Consider the following 23,301-nt stretch of genomic DNA (forward strand, 5'->3'; position numbering starts at 1 on the left):
GCTCATGCCCCAATACGTCTGTTAGTCTATAAGGCGCCACAGGACTCTGCTGCTTTTACAGATCCAGACTAACACAGCTACCCCTCTGATACACTACAAATATTTAGGAACAAAGGAATTACCAGGCTGTATCAGAGCAGTGATACATCTATTCTGCTATCCTGTCTCTGACAGTGGCTGGTACCAAATACTTCAGAGGAAGATGCAAGAAACATCCACAATTGTCAAACACAACTGTCCAAGGAGAAACTAGCGGTTGGCTTGTACTATGAAGCATGAGGCCTTGTATGTATGTAAGATGTCTGACTCAATGAAGATATTTACTCTGCACACCAGTATCCCCATTTTATTACTACTTTCCCCAAAACAGCAGTGTCAAAACAGGATGGATATAAAGGAGGTTCATAATCCCAGAAAATGGGGATTTTGAGCAAGTGGAATTTGAGCACTTGCTTATTCTAGCAGGATTGGCATCTTCACCTCCTGACGCTAGACATGATAATCTCTGTACTACAGGAGCAGTGTGGTCCAAGGGAGTCGGCTCTGGACTATGAGTCAGAAAACCTCGGTTCTATTCCTGGCTCTGACACTGATTTGCTGTATGACCTTGGGCAAGATGCTTCTCCTGTCTAGGTCTCTGTTTAGACTGGGACCATCTCTCATTATCTCTGTGTACAGAGTCCACTACAATGGGTCCCTGCTCTCAGTTGGGGCCTCTAGGGGCTACCACAATATAAATAATGTAATACTATGCCATTGATGTAATTCCACTGAAGCATTTTAGTTACTGCGGATTCTAAAACAGAGCAGAATTTGGCCCTGAGTCAGTAATGAACCCCAAAACATCTAATACTGGTCTTCATCCACCATAAAAATCCATACATCACATCGCTCGCTTTATTTAAAATGTAATAAAATTCCTCTATTGTCCACCTAGTCCTTTGATGACTCCTATCCCCATAGTACATTGGCCAGCACTCAACGTGGGAAGAGTAGTCAAATTAAACAAAAACAGAAACCCACATCAACCTACATTTAATAGGGGATTTCCCTTTTGTAAGAGAGACAAACACCACTGATAAAACTATTCCCCTTAGGGAATAACTAAATAAAAGATAAACAAAACAAAAAACAAAGCCCCCAAGCCAAGCAATCTTCCAACACACACAGCTAAACTTTCCTTTTCACATACACAAAGCTGAAAGCTCAGTTCCACTTCATGGCCGTTTTCCTCCGTTAAAAACAAAAGCTTTTTGCATTAGTTAAGTTGCTTAGTGGGGCAAGTGGGGAAGGAGGTGGGGGAATAAAATGTTCTTCCAGATTCTGAAAGAACGTTTGTCCCGTTCCAACATGCATGCTCGCTGTCAGACACGATACAGGATATTTCCTCCCACCAACCCACTCACAGAAAAGTATTCAGGCCCAATTCTGTGCTCAGATAAACCGGCACAGACCTGCTTTAGAATCAACCAGGCTTGCAGTAGAGTAACTGAAAGCAGACTTTTGGCCCAGTGCATGTCAGGGAGGGGATACAAAACTCAGAAGGAAGAGTATCTGCAGCAGGCAGTGTAAAATATGCAAAGAGCAAATTCCAGCTGAGGGCAGCTCAGCGTGGTTCCTACCGGCTGAGGCAGAGGAGGGAAAGAAGCCTCCCTTTTACTCCTCTATTACAGCTGCTGCCTACAAATGTTGAGAATCCTGGTTCATTTCTCAGCAGCAGTTATAAGCAAAGCATAAACCCAATCGGACCACAGACTGGTCCAAGGACTTGGTGGTTCAGTACACTCCAGCATCTGGAGCAGGAGTTCTCAAACTGGGGGTCATGACCCCTCTGGGGGTAGCAAGGTTATTACGTGGGGGGGTCGCAAGCTGTCAGCCTCCACCCCAAGACCCGCTTCGCCTCCATCATCTATAATAGTGCTAAATATAAAAAAGTGTTTTTAATGTATAAGGGGGGGTTGCACTCAGAGGTTTGCTGCGTGAAAGTGGTCACCAATAGAAAACTTTGAGAACCACTGATCTAGAAAAACTGAAGGCAACATTTGGATCATGCTCAAAAACTAGGACTAGGTTTCCATCCCTTTCTGTGAGATGGGGGCACTTTGGCTGGAAAGCATGTGAAACTCAACGGCTTGGAAGGAGTTTCACATATCATCTGGACTCTCCTAAGGTCACAGAACATTCATACGCAGCATTTGGATTCAGCCTGTTACAGAGATCAAAGTGATGAAGTTGGGATCTGGACATCCTCAAAGCAAGGGGGTGTTTGGGTGCCAACCTTGATTCTGGCCTCCTCTAATATAAGCTATATTGGGAAAATAACATTATCGACATTTTTTTTTTTAAAAGGAAGATGTAAGGGCAAACACCCATCAGCAGAAATCCACTGATGTAAATGATTTTAAACCTGAGTTACCAACCATTTCAGACTGATTCACTTAAACCAAACAACATTAAGAACTAATAAATAAAAGCCCTTTGTTTGCAATTCTTTTGCTCCAATTTGCTGCCTGGTTTGCAGCCAGAACCAACAGGATGGCCCTGGCACAGAATGCAAAAGGAAATTCGATCCCGGTGACCTGATGACTAATTGTTTGAGCAGGTACTCCAGCATTAGAACTACTGGGCACTTCTGCTCACAGAGGCCAGGGGTATGTCACCAGCGCTACACGGGTGCCAGTTTTTACTGCCTGTGATGAATGGAAGGAGAACCTCTAACTAGTTGTAAGAAGTTAAATACTGGTCTGATAAACAGAAGCTCCTGGACTTACTGCAAGTCTGGTTAGGGCTGGTAAATTCTGAAACCAAATTCATCCCTGGGATAACTCAACTGAAGTCAATGATGAATGAATGTCTGTCCTGGCTCCTGGTATTTAAGTCGAGATAAAAATAGTGTAAGAGCCCAGAATGTGGCCTGCAGCTGCCCTGGTGTTATGACCCCAAAGTGAGGACAATGCTAATCAATGTACAGATCAGCGTTGTTAGTGAAAAGCATACAATGAGCAAATTTAATTCATCCAGGAAGATAAGAGTGCAGGAAAGTATGGTTACAGGCACATACTCCTGCTCAGAAATATTTATGTAAATGCATCTGCAAAGCAGGTACAGGCCTCACTCAGGCTCCCGACAAGCTGCCCATCAGGCCTTCAGCATCACAAATGCTGGGCTCTCTTGTGCTACAGGATTCATTTCAAGGATGTTTTAGCCCAAATCTGACACCAGTAGCTCAATGACCCGAGTTGTTTACAAACACAAAGGACCTGAACTGGCATCTGCTCCTGAAAATGCAAAAGGGAAAATTGTGCGTTAGGGTATGTCTACACTACCCGCCGGATCGGCGGGTAGTGATCCATCTATCGGGGATTGATTTATCGTGTGTAATGTAGATGCGATAAATCGATCCCCGATCACTCTCCTGTCGACTGCTGAACTCCAGCTCGGCGAGAGGCAGAAGCAAGGCGATGGGGGAGCTGCAGCTGTCGATCCCGCGCCGCGAGAATGTGAAGTAAGTAATTCTAAGTCGATCTAAGATACGTCGACTTCAGCTACGCTATTCTCGTAGCTGAAGTTGCATATCTTAGATCGATTCCCCCCACCAGTGTAAACCAGGCCTAAGACACCTCTCTTAATTACACCCGATATACCTCTGGGAAATAGATTCCATGGGATGGAAACCGTGCTTGTAGCTTCATCAAACCACAGGGAACTCTCTGCCTGGACTTCTTTCTCAGTTTTATACCTGTGCCTAACTGGTGAGGCCTCAGCTGGGGTATTGTGGCCAGCTCTGGACACTAGACTTAAGAAAGCAGTGAGCAAATTGGACAAAATCCAGAGGAGAGCAACAAAAACGATAAGAGACTTAGAAAACATGACCTGTGAGGAAAGGTTGAAAGAAATGGGCATGTTTGGTTTAGAGATAACAGTCTTCAAATATGTAAAACATTGTTATAAAGAAGTTGGCGAACAATCGTTCTCCACGTCCACGGAGGGTCGGATAAGAAGCAATCAGCTTGGTTTGCAGCAAGGGAGATTCAGGTTAGATATTAGGAAAACTTACTAACTTTAAGGAGAGTTAAGCACTGGTTACCTTGGGAGGTTGTGGATACCCCATCATTGGAGGTTTTTAACAACAGGTCAGACGAACACTTGTCTGCCTCAATGTGAGACTAGATGACCTCTTGAACTCCCTTCCAGCTCTACATTTCTATGATTCTATGATTTTAAGAAGTCCATCTAAGAGCTCTTTAGTAGTCTGTATGACATAACTTGGGTGATCTCAAGGAACTTTTTCCCATCCGCTTCATATACCCAGATACAGAAGCAAATGGCACCCTATAGATCAGATATTACAGTCCACACACACACATAAAGGGCCACTTTCATATTAGTTCACTTACAAGCCAGTAAATGATCTCATACAAATCCAATATGTAGGACACACATGATGTTTGTGACATTCACATACAAGTCACCAGTATTTCTGGCCCACACAGATTGCTGAACAGGGGTCAACGTCCCAAAATTCACCCTCATAACTGTGACCCACTTTTGACATTCTCAGCAGAGAGAACAAGGTCTGAGTGGACCATGAAAGCGGAACCCCCCTCTGATCCCCAGGGGTCTCTCTAGGTCACAAAGGAGGCACACTGGAATAGGGAAACTTTCACTACCGCTGCTCAAGCTGCCTATGTTCTGTGAATAGATTTCAGTCCCTCGGGCTGAGGATTTTAGTTCAGCTGCCAACCCAACTACAGTGGCGGCACATAATAAAGGAGGAGGACGGCAGCATTAGCAGCAACAGAAACAGAAGAGACAGCAAATCATGTCACATGAGGATACAGGAAGCAGAGTCAACATTCTCTGACCAGTGGACGAGTACTAAAGCCTGACTGGTTCAGAAGCACACAGCAGCAGGGACTCTAACTCCGTTATATAATAATCTGCTGGGTTTAAGTCTAACGCCTCCCCTTCAACTGGCCTGGACATTTTTTCAAGCTGCAATTACAAGCACTAGTTCTGCAGACAGAGCTACCCAGGCCTCCTGCTACCGCCAGTCAGGAGCGGCCACTGTCAAGAATGCAGAAGTTCACTGAAGGAGCAGGCTGCGTGCGGTCTTTCAAGGAAACGCATTTTGCAAGACTACAATTTGATGGATCCCTGCTGTTATTAGTGCTCCTAACTGGACAGCATTCATAAATCAGACCGTCAGCATTCATAAATCAGGTGTAAAGAGCGCCTGCCTTGGCCAAATCAGTCATCTTATGCTGGAATATTGAGAGAGAACATTCCATAACTCTACATGTAGTTAGTTATGCATTGGGCCTAATTCTCTTTCATAAATCAGAACTTCACTGCAGTCAATGCGAAGAGAAGCAGGTCCAACATACTGACACATTTCAGTGTATATCTGAACCATCTAATACTTCAGGTAGCTGGGAACACTCGAAAATTACTCTATTAACTTGTACGTGCCACACAGAAGCTCTGACTGATTGCACGCCGGTTTTACATCAGTGTGATTCAGTGTACTTACTCCCAATTTACACCAGATCGGTCCCCAGGTGTTTATTCTTTTCCCTCTACCTTTGAATCATGTAATTTATGTCTATTTACGTGCCTATTGGCTGGAATTTCCAAAAGAATTTAAAGGAATTAGGGCTAGATTTTTAAAGGTAAAATCCCATTGGATGTTAATGTGGGTTGGCTGCCTAACTGCCCTGTATGCCTTTGAAAATCTCGCCTTTTACTATTAACTAGAGATGATGCTCTGTTTCTTTGTGTGTAAACAGGCCCCTCCATAAAAATGTTAGTAGTGTATATTGAATAACAAGTACAGTAACTGTTTATTAAACAGAGGATTCCTTTCCCGGCAATTTGGTTGCTTCATGGGGTAGGACTGGGGGAAAATGGAACAAATAAATCCTGTTGCGTTGTGCTAGAAATGGACCTTAGCTCAGCTTGTAAAGACCATCTGTATCAGTGCATTTTGGTCATTTCATGTTTTAGTGCAGCACTAACATAAGCATCTTATGTCACAGCAAACATCACCTATCCCAGCGTCCCAAGTGGACTGAAGCAATAAGCAGCTGTATGGAGGACAATGCCATAGAGCTAAAATTTGCTTATCAATGTTTGGGCCGGACACTGTAGCTACAAACAACTGAGTTCTGACATGAAGACATGCTTTGATTTGATCTTTCTGGTGGGAGTCCCCCTGTCGGGAATAGGAAAAGAGGACAGACTTTGACAAAGAAGGGATGGGGAGGAAGCTGGTTGTTTCACGTTAGGGTCTTAGACTTCAAAAGCAACACAATACTTTTGGTTTACCATTGTAAAATAAATAATACTCATGATGCAGCTCACGTCCTCATTCGTATAATCTACTGAGAGCACTGTTGGTTGTGTTTGGAAAATGGCAGGACAAGGCCATTACAAATAAACTACTATTGGAAGTGTGAAGACTATTTTCTGCTTTTGCAGATTGCGGAGAGAGGGGCTGAGAAGATGAGAAACCGATGACAAGAACATGCGCGGTGGGTGATGGTGGACCCAATCCCTCCCTCAAGAAGTGGTTCCCTGCTGACACAAAGGTAGATAACAGCTGGGAAGTAGGCAGTGGCACATGTGTGGGCCTGGATTCAGGTGTGAACAGGAGATGGAATGAAGTATGCATTCCTGAGTTTGGCAGTTCAGATAAAAATGACAAAACCCGACCCCAACTGCTCCCTTCCATCTCTACTGAATACACTTCTGTTTAGCTGATTTTACCTTCTTCCCCAGTTGATAGTTCAACATCCATCTCTCAAGTGTATAAGGATCATAGTAATGAGGGTCTATTAAGTTAGGATCTATTACGGTGAAGGCACTGCACTAGAGCTCTGCTCGGGCCTAGTTTTTAAGCCTAACCTGGACTCGAGCCCACCTGACCCAACCCATGCCCAAGACGGTTGTGTGCTGTAAAGCTGATGGAGGGTTGGGGGTTTTTTTTGGGGGGGGAGGCAGGAATTTGTGAGCAATGAGAGATTGAGGAGGATGCTGTCTCAAAAAATTATCCTTCACTGTACCAGAGCAAAATACTAAATCTGGTCTTGGCTGGAGCCACTGGTTTGAATGGAAGGGACTTTCAAAGAAGCAAGGGCCAGGAGTAAGACACTGGGGATAAAACTACATACCTTATGGTTCTATTTGCCTTTAAAAGTTCCTATGGGCCTTTCACCTGTGACCGTTTTTATGCAGAATTATGACATACAGGCACAATCCTCACAAACTACTTTCTCCACACACAACACACGTGCACTCGGTGCTAGCTCAGCCGGAACATGCATAGCATGAGGGTGAGCGCTGACCAGCTGCACTTGGCATCTGCCTCACTTTAGGCGCACCTTGAATACGAGGTGCTATGGTTTATTTATAATACTCTCCTGGCTCTGGGGCTCACACTGTTCACTCCTTCCTCTATAAGAGATGTTAACGCCTTCCCCCCCCATCTGCTTTCTAGCCTCTATCCTTTGTCTCTGTAGTCACAGATTCCAAGACCAAAAGGAACGATTGTGATCTAGACTGACCTCCAGTATAATACAAGCCATACACTTCCCCAAAATAATTTCTAAAGCATACATTTTAGAAAAATATCCACTCTTGATTTAAAAATTCTTAGTGATAGAGAATACACCATGACCCTGGTAAATTGTTCCAATGGTTAATTACTCTCACTGTTAAAAATGTACGCCTTATTTCCTATTTCCAGTTTGTCTAGCTTCAACTTCTAGCTACTTGATCATGTTTTACCTTTTTCTGGTAGACTGAAGAGCCCATTATCAAATATCTGATCCCCATGCAGGTACTTAGAGACTGTGATCAAGTCACCCCTTAACCTTTCCTTTCTAAATAGATTGAGCTCCTTGAGTCTATCACTCTAGGGCATATTTTCTAATTCTTTAATCATTCTTGTGGCTCTTCTCTGAACCTTCTCCAATTTATCAACTTTCTAGTATGATGTGGTTTGACAGATATCTCCAGTGTGGGGCTGGGCCTTCATTAACACAACAAAAATGTGCCCACAGGAAAAGTGCCAGCTGTTTCTTCTCCATCAGTGTTTCCCCAACTGTTGCTGATCCAAGTACTTCATTCCAATTCCAAGGTGCTAGCAAGATGCCCTGTTCTCATGCCATATGGAGATGTGGCTACGGATACTGTATTATTCAAGTGAAAATAAATCACAATCAATATCTCAGTATTTCCAAGATGGTCTTTCATCACAAAGGATGGTAAAATGTTTCACTAGTTGTTTGTATGCACAGTGCACTGAAATGCATCCACCTCTGGAGTGTGACACTGTCTGCCAAAGTGGTGGAAAGCTGAAATACTGGCAAAAAAGGACCCAAGACAAATTCCTACTCTTAGGAATATACCTTGGTATCTTGAATGTCAGTGCAGAAGACATAGGGCTTTGGTTTATTACCAATCCATGATATCATCTCCCACCCTGGAGTCCTGCAGAAACCCTTTTGCGAAAGCTCTGTGGTGTATTTCTGGGGAACAGGAAGGGACAGAGCCGGAAGCAGCTATTTTCCACCACAGCAGCTGAACCTTAGAGAATTTCCAAGTGGGAGTCAATGCTGCTTCAGCTGTGGGAAAGGCAGCCAAGGATAAGCCACTTGCCCAAAGCCATGGAGGGAGTCGGCAGCAGAGCAAGGACTAGAACTCAAGAGATCCTGGCTCCCAGTTCTGTGCTCAGACAACACCACTGTCTAAAGGATGAAGTCAAACCTGCTGGGATTTGAATTTGTGGTTCTAGGAAGGGTAGGTATGCCTAGCTGATGCCCACCCCACAAAGCCATCCTTTCTAACACTGAGGTACTATTTACTATTAGCAATTCAGGTGCAGAAGACTAGTCACTAGGCACTACTACTGCCAAAAAGCTTGAGTCCCTGTTTCCCCACTCAGAAGAAATATGAGCATATCTGTGTAAGCAAATAAATCAGACTTTATGCAGACTTCTGCAGCATCAACTAAGAGAGGCCATTGGAGGTTTCACTATGACATGCTTATTTGAAGCTCTTTCGGAAAACTAAGCAACACTCATAACCCAACCTAAATGAACAGAGAAGGAAATGACTGCAAGATCCTATAAGCTGCTAAGTGAGAAGAAGGGGCACACTTAGGGCTAGTCCACACTAAGCCCCCAGTTCGAACTAAGATACACAACTTCAGCTACATGAATAACGTAGCTGAAGTCCAAGTATCTTAGTTGGAACTTAAAGGTACTTACCGCGGGTCCACACACAGCAGGCAGGCTCCCCCGTCGACTCCGCCTACTCCTCTCACGGAGCAGGATTACGGCCAAGCACTTCCAGGATCGATTTATCGCGTCTAGACAAGATGCGATAAATCGATCCCAGAAGACTGATTGCTTGCCGCCGAACCAGCGGCTAACGTACCCTTACTTTACCGTACTTTTTCGGGGATGGACAGCTTGTTGGGCAGTGCATATTTCCCCTCACCACAATCACCAATCTGCTTCTGAAACCCTAATTCAAGTCCCGTTAGTCAAGAGCTGGATCTAGTTGTCCTTATGCCGTTCTGAGTGGGGGGAAAAACAGAACACTTCAAAGGATTTGACATCTCAAAAGAGATCAGATAAAGTGCTAGGAAACTTCCAGCTCCAGTTTCTAGGGTTTTAAGATGCACACAGTCAGCTGACATAGAATCACATTCCTGACTGGATATAGGCCCCTTACATTAAAAATCAAGGATGGGGGTGGGGTGGGAACTCAATTCAACACAGGTACAAGGGAAAATCGTTTAACCTTATTCTCCCAAGGACTCTGCTAGGGAGCTCTTACCCCAGCCTGGGAGGGGAGAGTTCTAAATAAGACCCGCAGAGTGGTGTTATGTGGATCCCCAGAGTAACAGAGCCAAAGCTGGTCTTCAGGTAATAAAGAGATGCCCTTTAAGCTTAGCAGGGGTGTCTAACACAAGAGGCTTGGACAAATTAGATGTTGCTGGCCCACAGATAACATGTGAGGTTACTGGCCAGGCACAGTTGGAAAGAACTCAAATTACAACATCACACCTGGCTTCTGGATAACAGAGAAAACTCAACCCTAAGTACACTTATACTTGCGGGCCTTTGTCTCTCGAAATGGCTTCTGATGATCTGCGTGTGGACTCAGAAAGCTTCAGGGCCCTTGTTCCATCAGGTCTCCAATGCTGGCAGTTTCCCAACGCAGCAGATCTAGAGGTTTGTATATTATGCTCCCATTTTGGGGTGGGACGTAGTGTTTTTTGTGTTATTCACATGATAGTGCCTATTTGCCAAGAGACAAAACACTCAAAGGAAAACAAAGTCAAAGGAAAGACCAGGGTTTATTTTTTCCCCCCTTTGTTAGTCATCACGACACAATTTATACAAAAGCTCTAACGCCATTGCCTTCAAAAGGTAACGCTGTATAATAACTGAGCCCCTTTCCCTGGCACACGCCAAGGGTCTGACAGTCTGAAATCGGCGGAAGGTACAACGATATAGAGAGTCCAGATGTGAAAATGTAGAACTATGGCTTCAGCAGACAGAACAACCACAAGTGGCACCTGATTTACTACTGACTGCACTGCATCATATGAAGGGCCCTTAGGAGTATAATCACCAGAGTTGTTTGTAGCAGGAGGGTTCTCTGCCAATTGAAGTCACCAAGACACAGGATTTGGGGACTTCATCAGCAGAGTCAAGGGAAGGGTAGGGACGGTTTTGTGGCCTGCAGCATGCAGGGGGTCAGACCAGATGATCATAATGGTCCCTTCTGACCTTAACGTCTATGAGTCTATGAGTCAATAGGATGTTTATTTCAATTTTTTTTCTATTGAGAATCAACTGCTTTTTTTTGAAGGAATACCCAGAAAACCAGTTTATTCTTATAAGAAGCTATTTGTCAGCTGAATGGCTTCCATGCAAAACCCCACAGCATGTTTAGAGAACATGGAATCCAGTCCCATGTTCTCTAAACAAACACTCACAGGAGGGACTGTGAATTGCAAATTGGGATGGCTTGAGATCTATCAGAAAGCCTGTAGAAACCCAATGGAACTATGTACTATTTAAATATGCAGGTCAAATGTTAACTGTAAATCTGTGCTTACTTTAATAAAGCTTATTTCAAAAGAAAACAAGAAATGACTTGATAAAACAAAAATCCTTAGCACGTCTCACACAACTTCCAGCCAAGGATCTCAAAGCTATAGATGAAGTAAGCCTTCTGATGCTTCTGGCGGGTGGGTGAATTAATAGTTCAGTTTTAGAGATTCTGGAAGGTAAGCCACAGGCTGGTTAAGTGACTTACTCGAAGTCACATTGAGTCATGCTGGCAGCGCTGTGCGTTAACCATCTGTCTCTTTAAATGGTACATTTGTTTGGCACTATTTTACGCAACACTAAGTACAAAGCACGCAATATCAGTTTTATTAGATTCCAATAACTGAAGTACAGTACCCCACAGCTTTGGTCAAAAGGCTGCAAGAGTGGGATTTTCGAAAGCAGTTAGCACTGGGCTAACTCTACTCCCACTGAAGTCAATGGGAGCACATGGAGTGCTTCTGAAATTTCCACTCTAATATTTGCAAATGAGAAGCAGCTAAGAATGTAAAGACATCTACTTATCAAAGGACAGCACACAAGCATTGGAGTCACCAGCCTTCACAGCTTTTTTGAGATCAAGGACTCCTCATAGTGCAACAAGCATCCACACTGTCTCCAAGTTCACAAGAACGTCAATATTCATCTTCCTGCAAGGGTTTTTCCAGTCATTTCTAATAAACAGGATCAAAGAGGGAACAGGTGTCACACCGGGTGGTATGCCCAGGCATCTGCTTAGCAAAACAGGGCCGTGTCCTCTTGTGGCACAATTAATAGCACATTGCAACTCTTTACCTCCGTGGCCTCTTCCATCAGCGGCTCAGGCAAGCTCAAAACTTGCCTATTCCTCATGGAATTGACTTGATAAGAGCCTAATGTGCTCTGCTTACGGCAAGGCTGACAAGAACTCGCTCCAGATCACAGTTAAAATTCTGCCATATTGTTGTTGTTGTTGTTGTTTTTACAAGCTTGTAACTTGTTTTTATTTACAATGTGGATTTGCTGAAACAATTATACAAGAGCCAAAGCTTCAACTTCTTCAGAGATCCCACCACAGGACACACTGGTAGCTGGAGCTGTAAATCTATTCTTCATCATCAAGAGGAATCCCCAATTCCTCATCTGTCCATTTCGAAGCATCTGGGTAAGGAAAGTGACCCAGCACCGCATCCGGGTTGTGCCAGAAGTGCTACATGATCCAGAACCACGTGAAGCTGTTGAGGAGCTCACTGTGGATCACCTGCCGGCGGGTCAGCCCCAGGAACTGCCAGTAGTGGGGCTCAATGTGCACCCCGCCCCCCGCAGGATGGAGCCCGGCCGCCCCCCTCACGTCTCTGGCGCGGAGGATGTGGACCAGGCCGCCCCTGGTGCGGCCCAGAACATGACGCCGCCGCCACCGGCCGAGTCACCCGCCCTCAAGCAGGCTTCTGGCACTGATTCCATGGCCAACAAGGCCAGTGTTGTTTTTCAGAGAAAAAATGCTAACCCGGAGCAGTGCACAAACCTGTTTGAATGCTTCAAGCTGTATGGCTAGGAGCAGGATATTTTCAGGAGATGGTCCTGGCCTCTAGAATTCTTTCCTCATTTGATCTGTCAGAGCCTGGACCTACCAACTTTTGTGGAAAACTGCAAGGCCTATATATTCCCAGGCTTTCCACAAAGGGTGGCTTGAATGGGGTAGCAATCCGTTGACAAGAGGGGATTTTAGTTGTGTAGTGATGGGAGAGACTTCTGAACCCTGAGCCAGATGAAGTCTCACAGGTGTATTTAAAGACTATAGAGGCTACCTAGAGTTCCAGAGAGGCATTTCGAACAAACTGGATGGATAGCTGGATGAAAGAATGAACTAAGGGGTAAAACCTAGATCTCCTGTAATGGATGATCAACTCAAACACTTTCCAACCCTATTTGAAGAGTGCTGGGAGAGGTAGGAATTTGGGTTTCATACCCACTAAACAGCAGTTTCCTAGCACAGACAAAGCCCAATACATTGACTCCTCTAGTTAATCCATAACATGGGTCTAACGGGTCTCTCAGACATGCACAAAACTTCTTCCCCATACAGTCCAGGGAAACCAGGAATCCCATTAGCAGCTTTAAACACAGCTGCTACTAGCATGATTTCATCTGTGCCCTGCAGAGCACCTCACAACTATGCTAACACATGGCAGGTCCATCCCTCACCTTCCAAGAGGTTATCGCCACTTTGTTGGCTTTCCCCAGGTGCCCTCAACTAAACATTTTGCTTTTTTAAAATCAGATTCTGCTAGTCTTACGAAGAAGATTCAGGAAGCAGAAAGGGGGGAGGGGTAGCAAGCCAGGAAATTCTAGGGCGGTGCCAGGATTAACGCGAACACTGAAACATATACAGGTTATTCCTGGTTTTGTAGGGACCTGTATGTTGTATTAGGGAAAAATAAAAACAGGACATCAGAAGAAATATAGCAGCTTTCCTAACAAGCGGAGGAGTATGATCATGCAAGAGAGTGTGGACTCAGAAGCCAAACTGAGATGATCTCTTTCCAAATAGGTAAGAATTAGAAGAGATGGATACCCCACTTTGACCGGGACAGTCACAGATTTTTAAGTCACTTAAAAATCCTCATTATTCACCCCACTCCCATGCTCTGCAATGTTCTAGTTCCATTATATGAACCCAGGGCACCCCTGTCCTCGAATGCTCTGTTCAACCCTGCTCCTCCCCCTTAACCCCGCGAGGAGAGAGTAGAAATAGAGGCGGTTCAGAAATGGATGATGAATATGAGAGAAATGGAAAGACTTCCGTACAAAGAGGGATTGGGCTTGTTTATTTTAGACAGAGAAATCAGAGGGGATGTGGCAAAGGTACATAAACTAACAAATGGACCAGAGACAGTAAATTGGGAACGCCGATTCACTCTGTTTCATAATACAAAAACCACAGGACTCTCGACAGAACTGAAAAGCAACAAGTTGAAAACTTATCAAAGGAAAACCTTTTGCTCTTTAAATGGACATTGTCCGGGAGTCCCTCATAAGTTGCACACACACACACACAAACACACTTAACTGTGCAATTCACTGAAAACACCTTAAAACACAAAGAACTCTAAGCCTTTATCCCTCAGGGCATAAACGAACAATCTTCTGCCAAAGGTTAAGAAGAAACTTCCCCTATGGGAAGGTGGTTCCTAATTGTCCACTACAAGATTTCTTACACCTTCTTCTGGAGCTGCTAGTAGAGATGACTGTTTAATACGGGATATTGGACTAGATGGACTCCTTGTCTGATCTGGTAAGACAATTCCCATGTTCCTGATGGAATTATGCAGGCACTTACATGCAATTCGTTCTTGGGAATCCCAAATCCTGAACAGCAAGATTCAGACTATGCAGAATGGTAAGTCTGAAGCATTTATAGAGCCCCATGAACAAAGTGTTATGAAAACGCTATGCATGTGTGGGGGAGGGTTGGAGGCAGATGGTTTCCTTCCTTCCCTGAATTTTTCATAGCAGTCCAGCATATGCATCCATCAAACACTCATGTATAAAATACTAAGGATCGGATCTGTTGACCTCAACAAAGCTACGTCAATTCATACCAGTAGAAAGTCTGGCTCTAGGGACATATATAACTTTTCATACACTTCAGGGGCCATCCAAAATTTAAGAAATTTATCAGCACAGTATCCCTGTGGGGTAGATAAATATTATTACCCCCATTTTACAGATAGGAAAACAAACACCACTGAAGTCAAATGGGAGTTATGTCATTTGCTTCACGGGGTCAGGATTTCACCCGTAGAATTTAAATGACTTTCCCAAGGCCACACAAGGAGACAGCGGCAGAGCTAGGAGAAGAAGCCAGGAGGTTCTGATTTCTTTTCTGCTCAGCCCACTAACCAACCCCAACTCCTTAGACAACGATACAAAATACTTTCTTTTTAGTGTGTCAAATACAAATGAATTGTGAAGACAGCAGCAGATTGAGAGAAGATTTAAATTCCAGCTACGCAGAGATACTCTTCTGCTCATCAGTTCACCTGTCCTGATTATCTGTACGCATGTTAACATGCTGTACAAGGTTTGCATTCATCATAAAGTTAAAAAAAAAAAAAAAAAAAAAGGTGAACACAACAGCTACTTAGTCAAGCGGTAAAGTAACAAGATAGGTCAGGGATATGAGAGGCAATTATTTTCCTGAAACCAGCCTGCTGTCAATTTATTCTGTGGTTTCAGCAGGCCTATGCAGACTCATAAAAGTCAAGCTAGTATTTACATCAACAGAGCTATGTCCACCTGTCATCCATCCATTATGGCACATGCCTCCTTTCTGACCACAGTGGAGCTCCAATGCAACTGAACCAGAAGCCTTTGAGGGAAGAAAAAAATAAAATCCCCACCCTATTCTTTGGGGAAGCACAGAGTCTAACCTCTGGAAAGAATCAAGCTTCTGCATGCAACATGACTAATGACAAAGTAAGTGGCAAGGCTAGTGGTTAGAGTGGGAGACCGTGAATCAAGATGCCTGGGTTCTGTGCTTAGTCTGCCAGCAACTTGCAGTGTGCTCTTGGGCATGTCACTTACAGCCTGATTTTCAGAGGGTGCCTGCAATGGGGAACAGGGGAGCTCAGCACTTCTAAAATTAGGCCATTCATCTCTTGGTGCTTCAATTTCCCCACCAGCAAACTAGGCATGCCGCAATCTCGAGCAACCCTACAATAACAAACCCGGGCATGCAACTGGCAATTAAGAGCAACACTACAGTAACAAAGATCAAGAAAAAAATAAATGTTAGTAAAGAAGCAGATATTTTCAGGTTGCAAAGGCCTTATGAAGTGCGTGTGTAAGCAACTCATGAGGGACTGCTGGACAGTGTCCATTTAAAGAGCCAATACATGCACAGTTCCCCTAAAACACAATCCCCGAATTATATCCGTATGTGTTACAGAGCCTGTGCGCCAACGCTGAATGGAGATGGCAGTTTCCCACTCGTGCCATCTTTTGGAGACCCTGGTGCATCTTTTAGCAAAGGCTGAAAACTTGACACCTCTTTTAATCATGGTACAACTTTCAGATCCTCTATGCACTGGCGTTCACTCCAGAGGTCCCTACCTAACCTCACTGTGCTGTTGTATACCATTTAACAACATATTTAGGTCCTGTTTACACCGCTATTTGAAACCATGTTAGCAGGAATCTTAGGCATATTAAAATATCATAGCATCCAAGCACTCTTCTAGTAAGAACCATTTTTAAACACAGTTTGAACAGTAGACAAGGCCTTACAACCCAGGTATAGAAAAATATTTACCATTTTGGGGCACTGGGTAACAACAAGGCAGTTTCCCAACTGGGTTAGAAATTGTTTGGTTTTGATGAGGAATGTTAACATGGCTAATGGCATGATTTTATCTCATCCACAAAGGCAAGACCAAACTGTGTTATAAACACAATTCCCCAACACAGTAAATGTCCTCGTATAAGTCGTTAGAGAACTGAAGGAGATGATCACCCAGGTTACCAGTTAAGGTCAACAATCCCCTACCTGGTTTAGTTTTTTCTTCACATCAGGAAGGATGGAAGAGCAACAAAAAGCCACGTATGACAGATAGCAAATGCAGAACGGCCAAGAGCAAAGGCATCAGTGTAACTTCTGGGGAAACGAAATATTTGGAAATACTTGAGTCAGCTTTACAAAACATTTGGAAGCCACATGTGTGATCAGGGGAAAACAGCCTTCTGAGATACACAATTAAACCAAAGAGACATGATGCTAAGGAACTAGTACTGTTTCTGCTGTGAAACCGACAATGTTTTATGCACTAGATTTGACAGTGACACGACAGTCCTACAAACACAGGATTTGCCATCTCAGTTCAGACCACATAGCTCATTCTATCAAGCCTGGTATCCTACAGGCCTTTTCTAGATGCTTCAGAGATCTCTTAAGTGACAGTTCAGTGCAATATATGGGGATAGAGATCCCCTTCACACTTCTGCAGAGATCAGCTGACTCCCTTAAGAATAGGAGTACTTGTGGCACCTTAGAGACTAACAAATTTATTGGAGCATAAGCTTTCGTGGGCTACAGCCCACTTCTTCGGATGCATATAGAGTGGAACATACATTGAGGAGATATATATACACACACATACAGAGAGCATGAACAGGTGGGAGTTGTCTCTCAGAGTTGCTAAGACAACTCCCACCTGTTCATGCTCTCTGTATGTGTGTATATATATATCTCTTCAATATATGTTCCACTCTATATGCATCCGAAGAAGTGGGCTGTAGCCCACGAAAGCTTATGCGCCAATAAATTTGTTAGTCTCTAAGGTGCCACAAGTACTCCTGTTCTTTTTGCGGATACAGACTAACACGGCTGCTACTCTGAAACCTCCCTTAAGAATGTGATTTCATTACTGTTTAGCAAATGAAGCCTTCCCAGTAGTTCTTCCTTGCTGTAATCCCTGAAGTTTGAGAACATTCAAGCTGCAATCCACTAACGGGGTCAATCTGGGGGAGAAAAAAAAACACAAACCAGCTGGTGATAGAAGCTGCTCGCCTGATCTCCCAGCAAGTCGAACAACAGAATAACCATTGCTCTCTTCACTGGATCTTATGGCTTCCTTTGTTTTCAAGCAGATCTCCTCCTCCTCAACCCTGACTTGCTGTCAAGACCAGTCCATCCATCATGCCTGCCCAGATGGGTGGAGGTCACTGAGCCTTTGCAGGTGGGTGCACTGCCCTAGACAGAATTCAAACTGGCCACGCTGCCTCCTTTGAATCTTCTTCCACTTCCTACTATAAAGAACTCTAGAGTGTTCAGCCAATCTGGATTTCTGGACTGGCTGAACGCATCAGCTTCAGCGTGCTTCAACCAAAGGCCTCACCCAGTCGGCTGTCCATTGGCCTCTTCCGCTCTCACTACCAGGGGGGAGGGTGGCGCCTTTGTAATTTTGTGTCAAAGTGAAAGCTACATGCTTTACACTGTATTAATATTTGTCCCCGTTGGTATCGCTCGTCCCGAGTTTGTGTTATGTATTTGGGTCAAAGAAGGATCAAGTGCTTTAATACTATTTCGTAATTCTCTGCCCTTTAGCATCCTCTGCCCAGGGACCTCAAAGAAGTTGACAGACACTAGTGAATTAAGCTTCACAACACCCTTGTGAGACATATCAGCACGGATAGCCCCATTTCACACATGAAGCACAGAGAGGTAAAGTAATTTGCCCAAGCTCATATTGCACAAGTCACACAGCCAGGTACAGAACTCAGGTCTCCTGGGTCCCCATCCCATGTTTTAACTGTAGATTTCCTGAGACAGCATATACTGTATCCCAGCCACTGTCTCCTCACCAGCGAATCAACGTTCTAACGCATCGCTCTTACATTGCTCCCCTGATTCAATACAAGACTTGTGCAAACTTCTACATCAACAGATGTACCCCCCACAGTATGTAGTCACAGACAGTCTGGAACCCTGGGTAACAAATACTGAAGCGAAAAGTTCCACTGCCACACTTAACATTTACTGGGATCTCCAAAAACAAGATCAGCCTTACTTTAATCTTCTCCTCCTTCCCCAAAACAATTCCTTCCCCCTTTACATTGAACATTTATATTGTGGAAGAGCCTGGAGGCCAACAGGTTGCTGCCCCATTGGGCTAGTGCTGTACAAAGACACAGAAAATGACAGTCCATGCTATAAAGTGTTTACTAGTGTCTGGATCTCTCCCCAGAGCAGCACAGCAAATGACACACTGATCTTTACTCTGCTAGCTCTGTCAAACGAACAGTTCCATGTTAGAAACATGATAGCCTTGCCAAAAAAGAAAAGAAAAGAGGAAACTCTAGCAGAGGGACACCTCTGAGAGCAGTGATTTCTTCCTGTCCAGTTCCATGGCTGGCTGGAGGCATAAGGAGCCGTGGCACAAAGTTTTCTCCCTCTCCGGCAATGGAATGAAGAGGGGAAGCAACATAGTCTATGAGTTTGGAGTTTGCCCTGGACAGCAGGGCCTCCCCAGCAGCTTCCTGCTTTGCTTTCCCACAAGGCCAGTATATTCCAGTGTGTCCCGGCTAGAGCAACATCAAACCCCAGCAGCACTGGCAGACATTCTTCCAGGCTCCTCCTCCTTCCAGCGTCAGCCCCACAAGTCTGCGGTTGCCCAAAATATTTTTTCTTGCCCATCGCTTCCACTATGTCACTCCCCCCCACCTTTGAGTTGCTCAACCGTTTCCTCCTGGCCCCATATATACCAAGTCCGTACAACTTGCTGTCTCCTTTGAGGCTGTTCACCAGACAGTTACGACCCATTTCTCTGACCTGGTGTCCTTTCACATTGACTCTCCCCTGCCACACGCCCTCTCCGCTCTGCCAGTGTTGAGCCCTCCTCTCACAGCACTAGTAGTCAGTATTTCTATTATGGTAGCATCCAAAGAGCCTGCGCAGGATCGGGGCATTTGTGCTGAGTGCTGTACAAGCAGAGGGGGGAAAAGAGACAGTCCCTGCCCTGAAGGGTTTACAGACTCAAGAAGACACCTCGGGGCCGTTTTCCTTTGTGCTTGGTTTGCCACATCACCTTGCTCAAGCCCCTCCTCAAACTCAGTTCTGCCAGGAAGTCCATTTTTAACAAAAGTCCCCCGCAGCTCGCAAGCTGTGCCCAAGCCTGGCTGACCTGAGTCATTCTTGTGCCTTCTTGCTCATGCTGCTGCCACCTGTTCCTGTGTGTTTGTGACCCTCATTTGTTGTGTCATGCTGAACTCACCTTGCCAGCCACAGCTGGGGCCATTCCTCTACTTGTTCTGAGATAGGCCTCGCACATTTTTGGGCGCCTGAAAACTAACCATCTTCTCGAGAGGTGAACGGCACAGCCTGACACCACGTCTCACATATTTAATCTCTTCTACTTCTAGAATGCATTAGACGTGCCGCTAGGAATATTAGCACTAACCAGTGAGCAAGTCTGACTATGGAGACTGTAAACGATCACTGTCTTAAATGTACACATGGATTTTTTAATTCACCCTGAAGCTGTACTGCTCCAGGATGCAGGTACAACTTCCAGGCCTCAGCAATGACGTTAGCACTGGCTCAGGAGGAGAAGATATGTTAGCCCACAAGCACAGGTTGACTATTTTTCCTTCTTAGTTAACCAGAAAGCTGCCTGCCCTTTCATGTCTCCAAGCTGCCTTTCTTCACAACAACCACTATCTCCTGCATGACTCATCAGTGAAACAATAGATTTTCAGCTCCATCCCACAGCAATGACACACAAAGAGAACTGTTCCTTCTTGCTTTTGCAGCAGGTACAGTAGTGTCACGGAGCTAATGCAGCTCTAGCAACCTTGACAACATGCACATAAAATGAGTAAATAAAAAGGGGAATCCCAAAATTCTACTGCAATCTTTTCAAGAACCTTGGCTTGAGAATCATTAACTGAAAGCCCACTAATTGTATTAATGCATTGCTAATCTAACAACACACGTGCACACACACACACACACTTGATCTTCTCCTTTTGAAAAGGTTACACTCGAAGTGAATTATATCTGGGTTAAGGTCAATAACAAGTACATCAGGAAAGGTGGTATTCTTGCCAAGCAGCAAGTACCATCTGCACCTACAACTATCCTACCACGTGATTAAAAATGACAGGTTGGAAGTGGGGATGCCCTACCCTATACTACCTCATATAGGAGGTGTCATCCTGCCCATACCCTCCTGCACCCACTATCTGAATGCCAGTCAAAGCCCCGAGTTCAATTTTGTCTAGGCTCATCATGATGTAGGCCCAAGTCTAAAGTTCAATTAGAATGAGATTTCCACATCCACTCAGCCAAAAATATCCCCACAAAGGAAGAGCTGTACTTGTACACACATTCACATATAAAATCATTGTCAATGACAGAAAGACGATTTTAAAACTATCATTAAAATTGATCAAAATACTGAAGGAGTCTCCCTGCAAGCAAGCAGGAATTGATAGATCAGATTGATGCACTTAGGGACCAGGTCTGCCTTTGTGTGTGTGTGGGGCACGCCTAGCACAATGGATGCCACCACAATATAAGAAATTAAATAATAATTGTAACATATACACATTGTTATCTGCAGGATGAAGATCACATGGGGAGATTGGGAGGGGGGCTGAGATAAGCTGGAGGGAAAATACCAAAGTATAGTCCTTGCTGCCCTATTTTTATCCAGTTTAGACTATAAACTCCTTGGGGTGAGGACTGGTTTTTCCTGCATCAGGAGATGCACTGCTAAACATATCTTGCACTTTATATTTTCAAAGCACTGCACCACCATTAATTAGCAGATGATCAGTGGTGGGTGGTAGGGGTGGAAATATTCTTTAACCCCCCTGCACGTCTGATCTCACCAGCTCCGACTGGAGAAGCCCTTCCCCCACCCAACCACACGCTCTGTTGTAAGAATGAAAGTGCAGCTGTGAAGCAACCCAGCAGAAGCCCTAGAGGGAGTGTCCCCGGCGCACGTGGTAGAGGGCGGGGCTTGACACGTCATCCTCCCCCAATGAAACTAACTAGTTTGGAACGCAGCAACACGCTACATTCCAAATGAGAGAGGAAAGATACAGCCCTGCCTTTGCCTTGGCCCAGATCCTTCCCCCCCCAGACGGAATCAAGGGCGCACGAGAACACGGATCTCCCCACCCACCCATCACACCATTGGCTTGGGGGGGTGGGGTGGAACAACCCAAGGTTCCCCTCTGCAAATTTCCAGGAAGGCAGAACATACAAAAAAGGAGGGAGGCGAAACGGTGGAGTGTATCATATGACACTCTATGTCATTTCATTATGCAAAAGCAGCCTCCCCTCACTCCGCTCTGCTGGAGTACTGCCACCGCCCTATGATCCGAAATACAGGAGGAGATTTTCCCCCCCAAAGGGGGTGGGGGGGAAACTGTACACGTTACATATATTAATGACCATTGTACGAATTCAACTGCAAAGCAAATCGCCGGCAGGTCCTATGAAGACAGGCTGCGGGTCATTTGGGCGAATAACTGCCCCCTCCCAACCCACCAGCACAGACACACTATCCTAATGATTAAAATACTTTAGGTTTTGAACAAAAATAAAAATAAAACAGGCTTCGATTTCTGTGACTTTTGGAACACGATCGTTTTCACCATTTCAGCAAAGGGGGGAAAAAGTGCATTTTGCAGACTCCCATCCAAAGAATAAGAGTCTCTGCATTATGGATGAATGAGAGAGAGAAAAAGGGAGACAACGTTAATCTCCCGAAAATCAGGGCTTTCCGATCGCCCACAAGCATGTGTCAGCACATCGCTATTAAACGCTCAACTCCCAACAAAAATTCAGACATGCCTACTTCAGAGGCGACGGGAAAGGCTAAAGGGAGACTGATTTAACTCCAAGCCCCTTTGCAACATCCCTTACATTTATTTTAATTCAGAACATCATGTACTCGAGACCATGCTTTTTTCTTACCAAATCAGCTTTGAAAGCAAGGTGTACCCTCCACCCGCCTCGGACACAGTAAGTAACACACAGTGCAGCGACGGGTGACTGGAAATCAGGCTGCCTTCTTGTAAAAATAAAAGACTATATTTTTTTCCAGCTTTTGGAAAATGGTGTCCTGTGTCTTTAAACAGCTCTAATTCCGATTTTACATGCTGTCCCCCCCTCCCTTACCACGTGTTTTCTGTTGTTGCTGGGCTTGCCATTCCAGAAATCTGGCCGCTTCCAAAAGCGTCTCAATGCTCATCGCTTGGGTTGCCTTTCAGTGGAGGATCCAAAATCCTGGAGACTTTAAAAAAAAAACCAAAAAAAAAAAAAAAACCGGGGGTTTCCTTCTCCTTGTCTTCTCCCCGGTAAAAATGCCGAATCAGACCACCCCCCACCCCGATCCCCTGCGAATCTTCCAGACAAGAAAAGGGTTTGCAACAAGATGGCGATGAGTATGTAACAGAAACACAACAAGAAAAAAGGACTAACACAGCCCTCAGCTACTATACAGACTGCTGCAGACAAAACCCGGCCTGGATCTTTGTAGGTCACTGGACTGGAACTCGACAATGCCATTTTGCAGGGGTGGAGTTTAACCACTGCTGTTTGGAGTGAACCCTCTTTACACAGAGGGAGCGGATCTGCCAAAGCTCTTATTTGGGATCCGTTTTCAATGTGTTGGATTTTTTT

The 23,301-nt window shown here is 44.7% G+C and overlaps 1 protein-coding gene across 2 annotated transcripts in view; it reads right to left on the minus strand.

Moving 5' to 3' along the window:
* MNT (MAX network transcriptional repressor) overlaps positions 1-23,058 on the minus strand; it is a 68,083-nt gene extending 45,025 nt beyond the window's left edge. For both annotated transcript variants that reach the window (XM_054008605.1, XM_054008604.1), the window contains exon 1: positions 22,798-23,058. In XM_054008605.1, the coding sequence (XP_053864580.1) occupies positions 22,798-22,870 (73 nt within the window). In that variant the 5' untranslated portion in view covers positions 22,871-23,058. The remainder of the gene's footprint in view (positions 1-22,797) is intronic.
* Positions 23,059-23,301: the final 243 nt, after the last annotated feature.

This window comes from Malaclemys terrapin, chromosome 18 (genome assembly GCF_027887155.1).
Source record: "Malaclemys terrapin pileata isolate rMalTer1 chromosome 18, rMalTer1.hap1, whole genome shotgun sequence".
NCBI classification, from domain to species: Eukaryota; Metazoa; Chordata; order Testudines; family Emydidae; genus Malaclemys; species Malaclemys terrapin.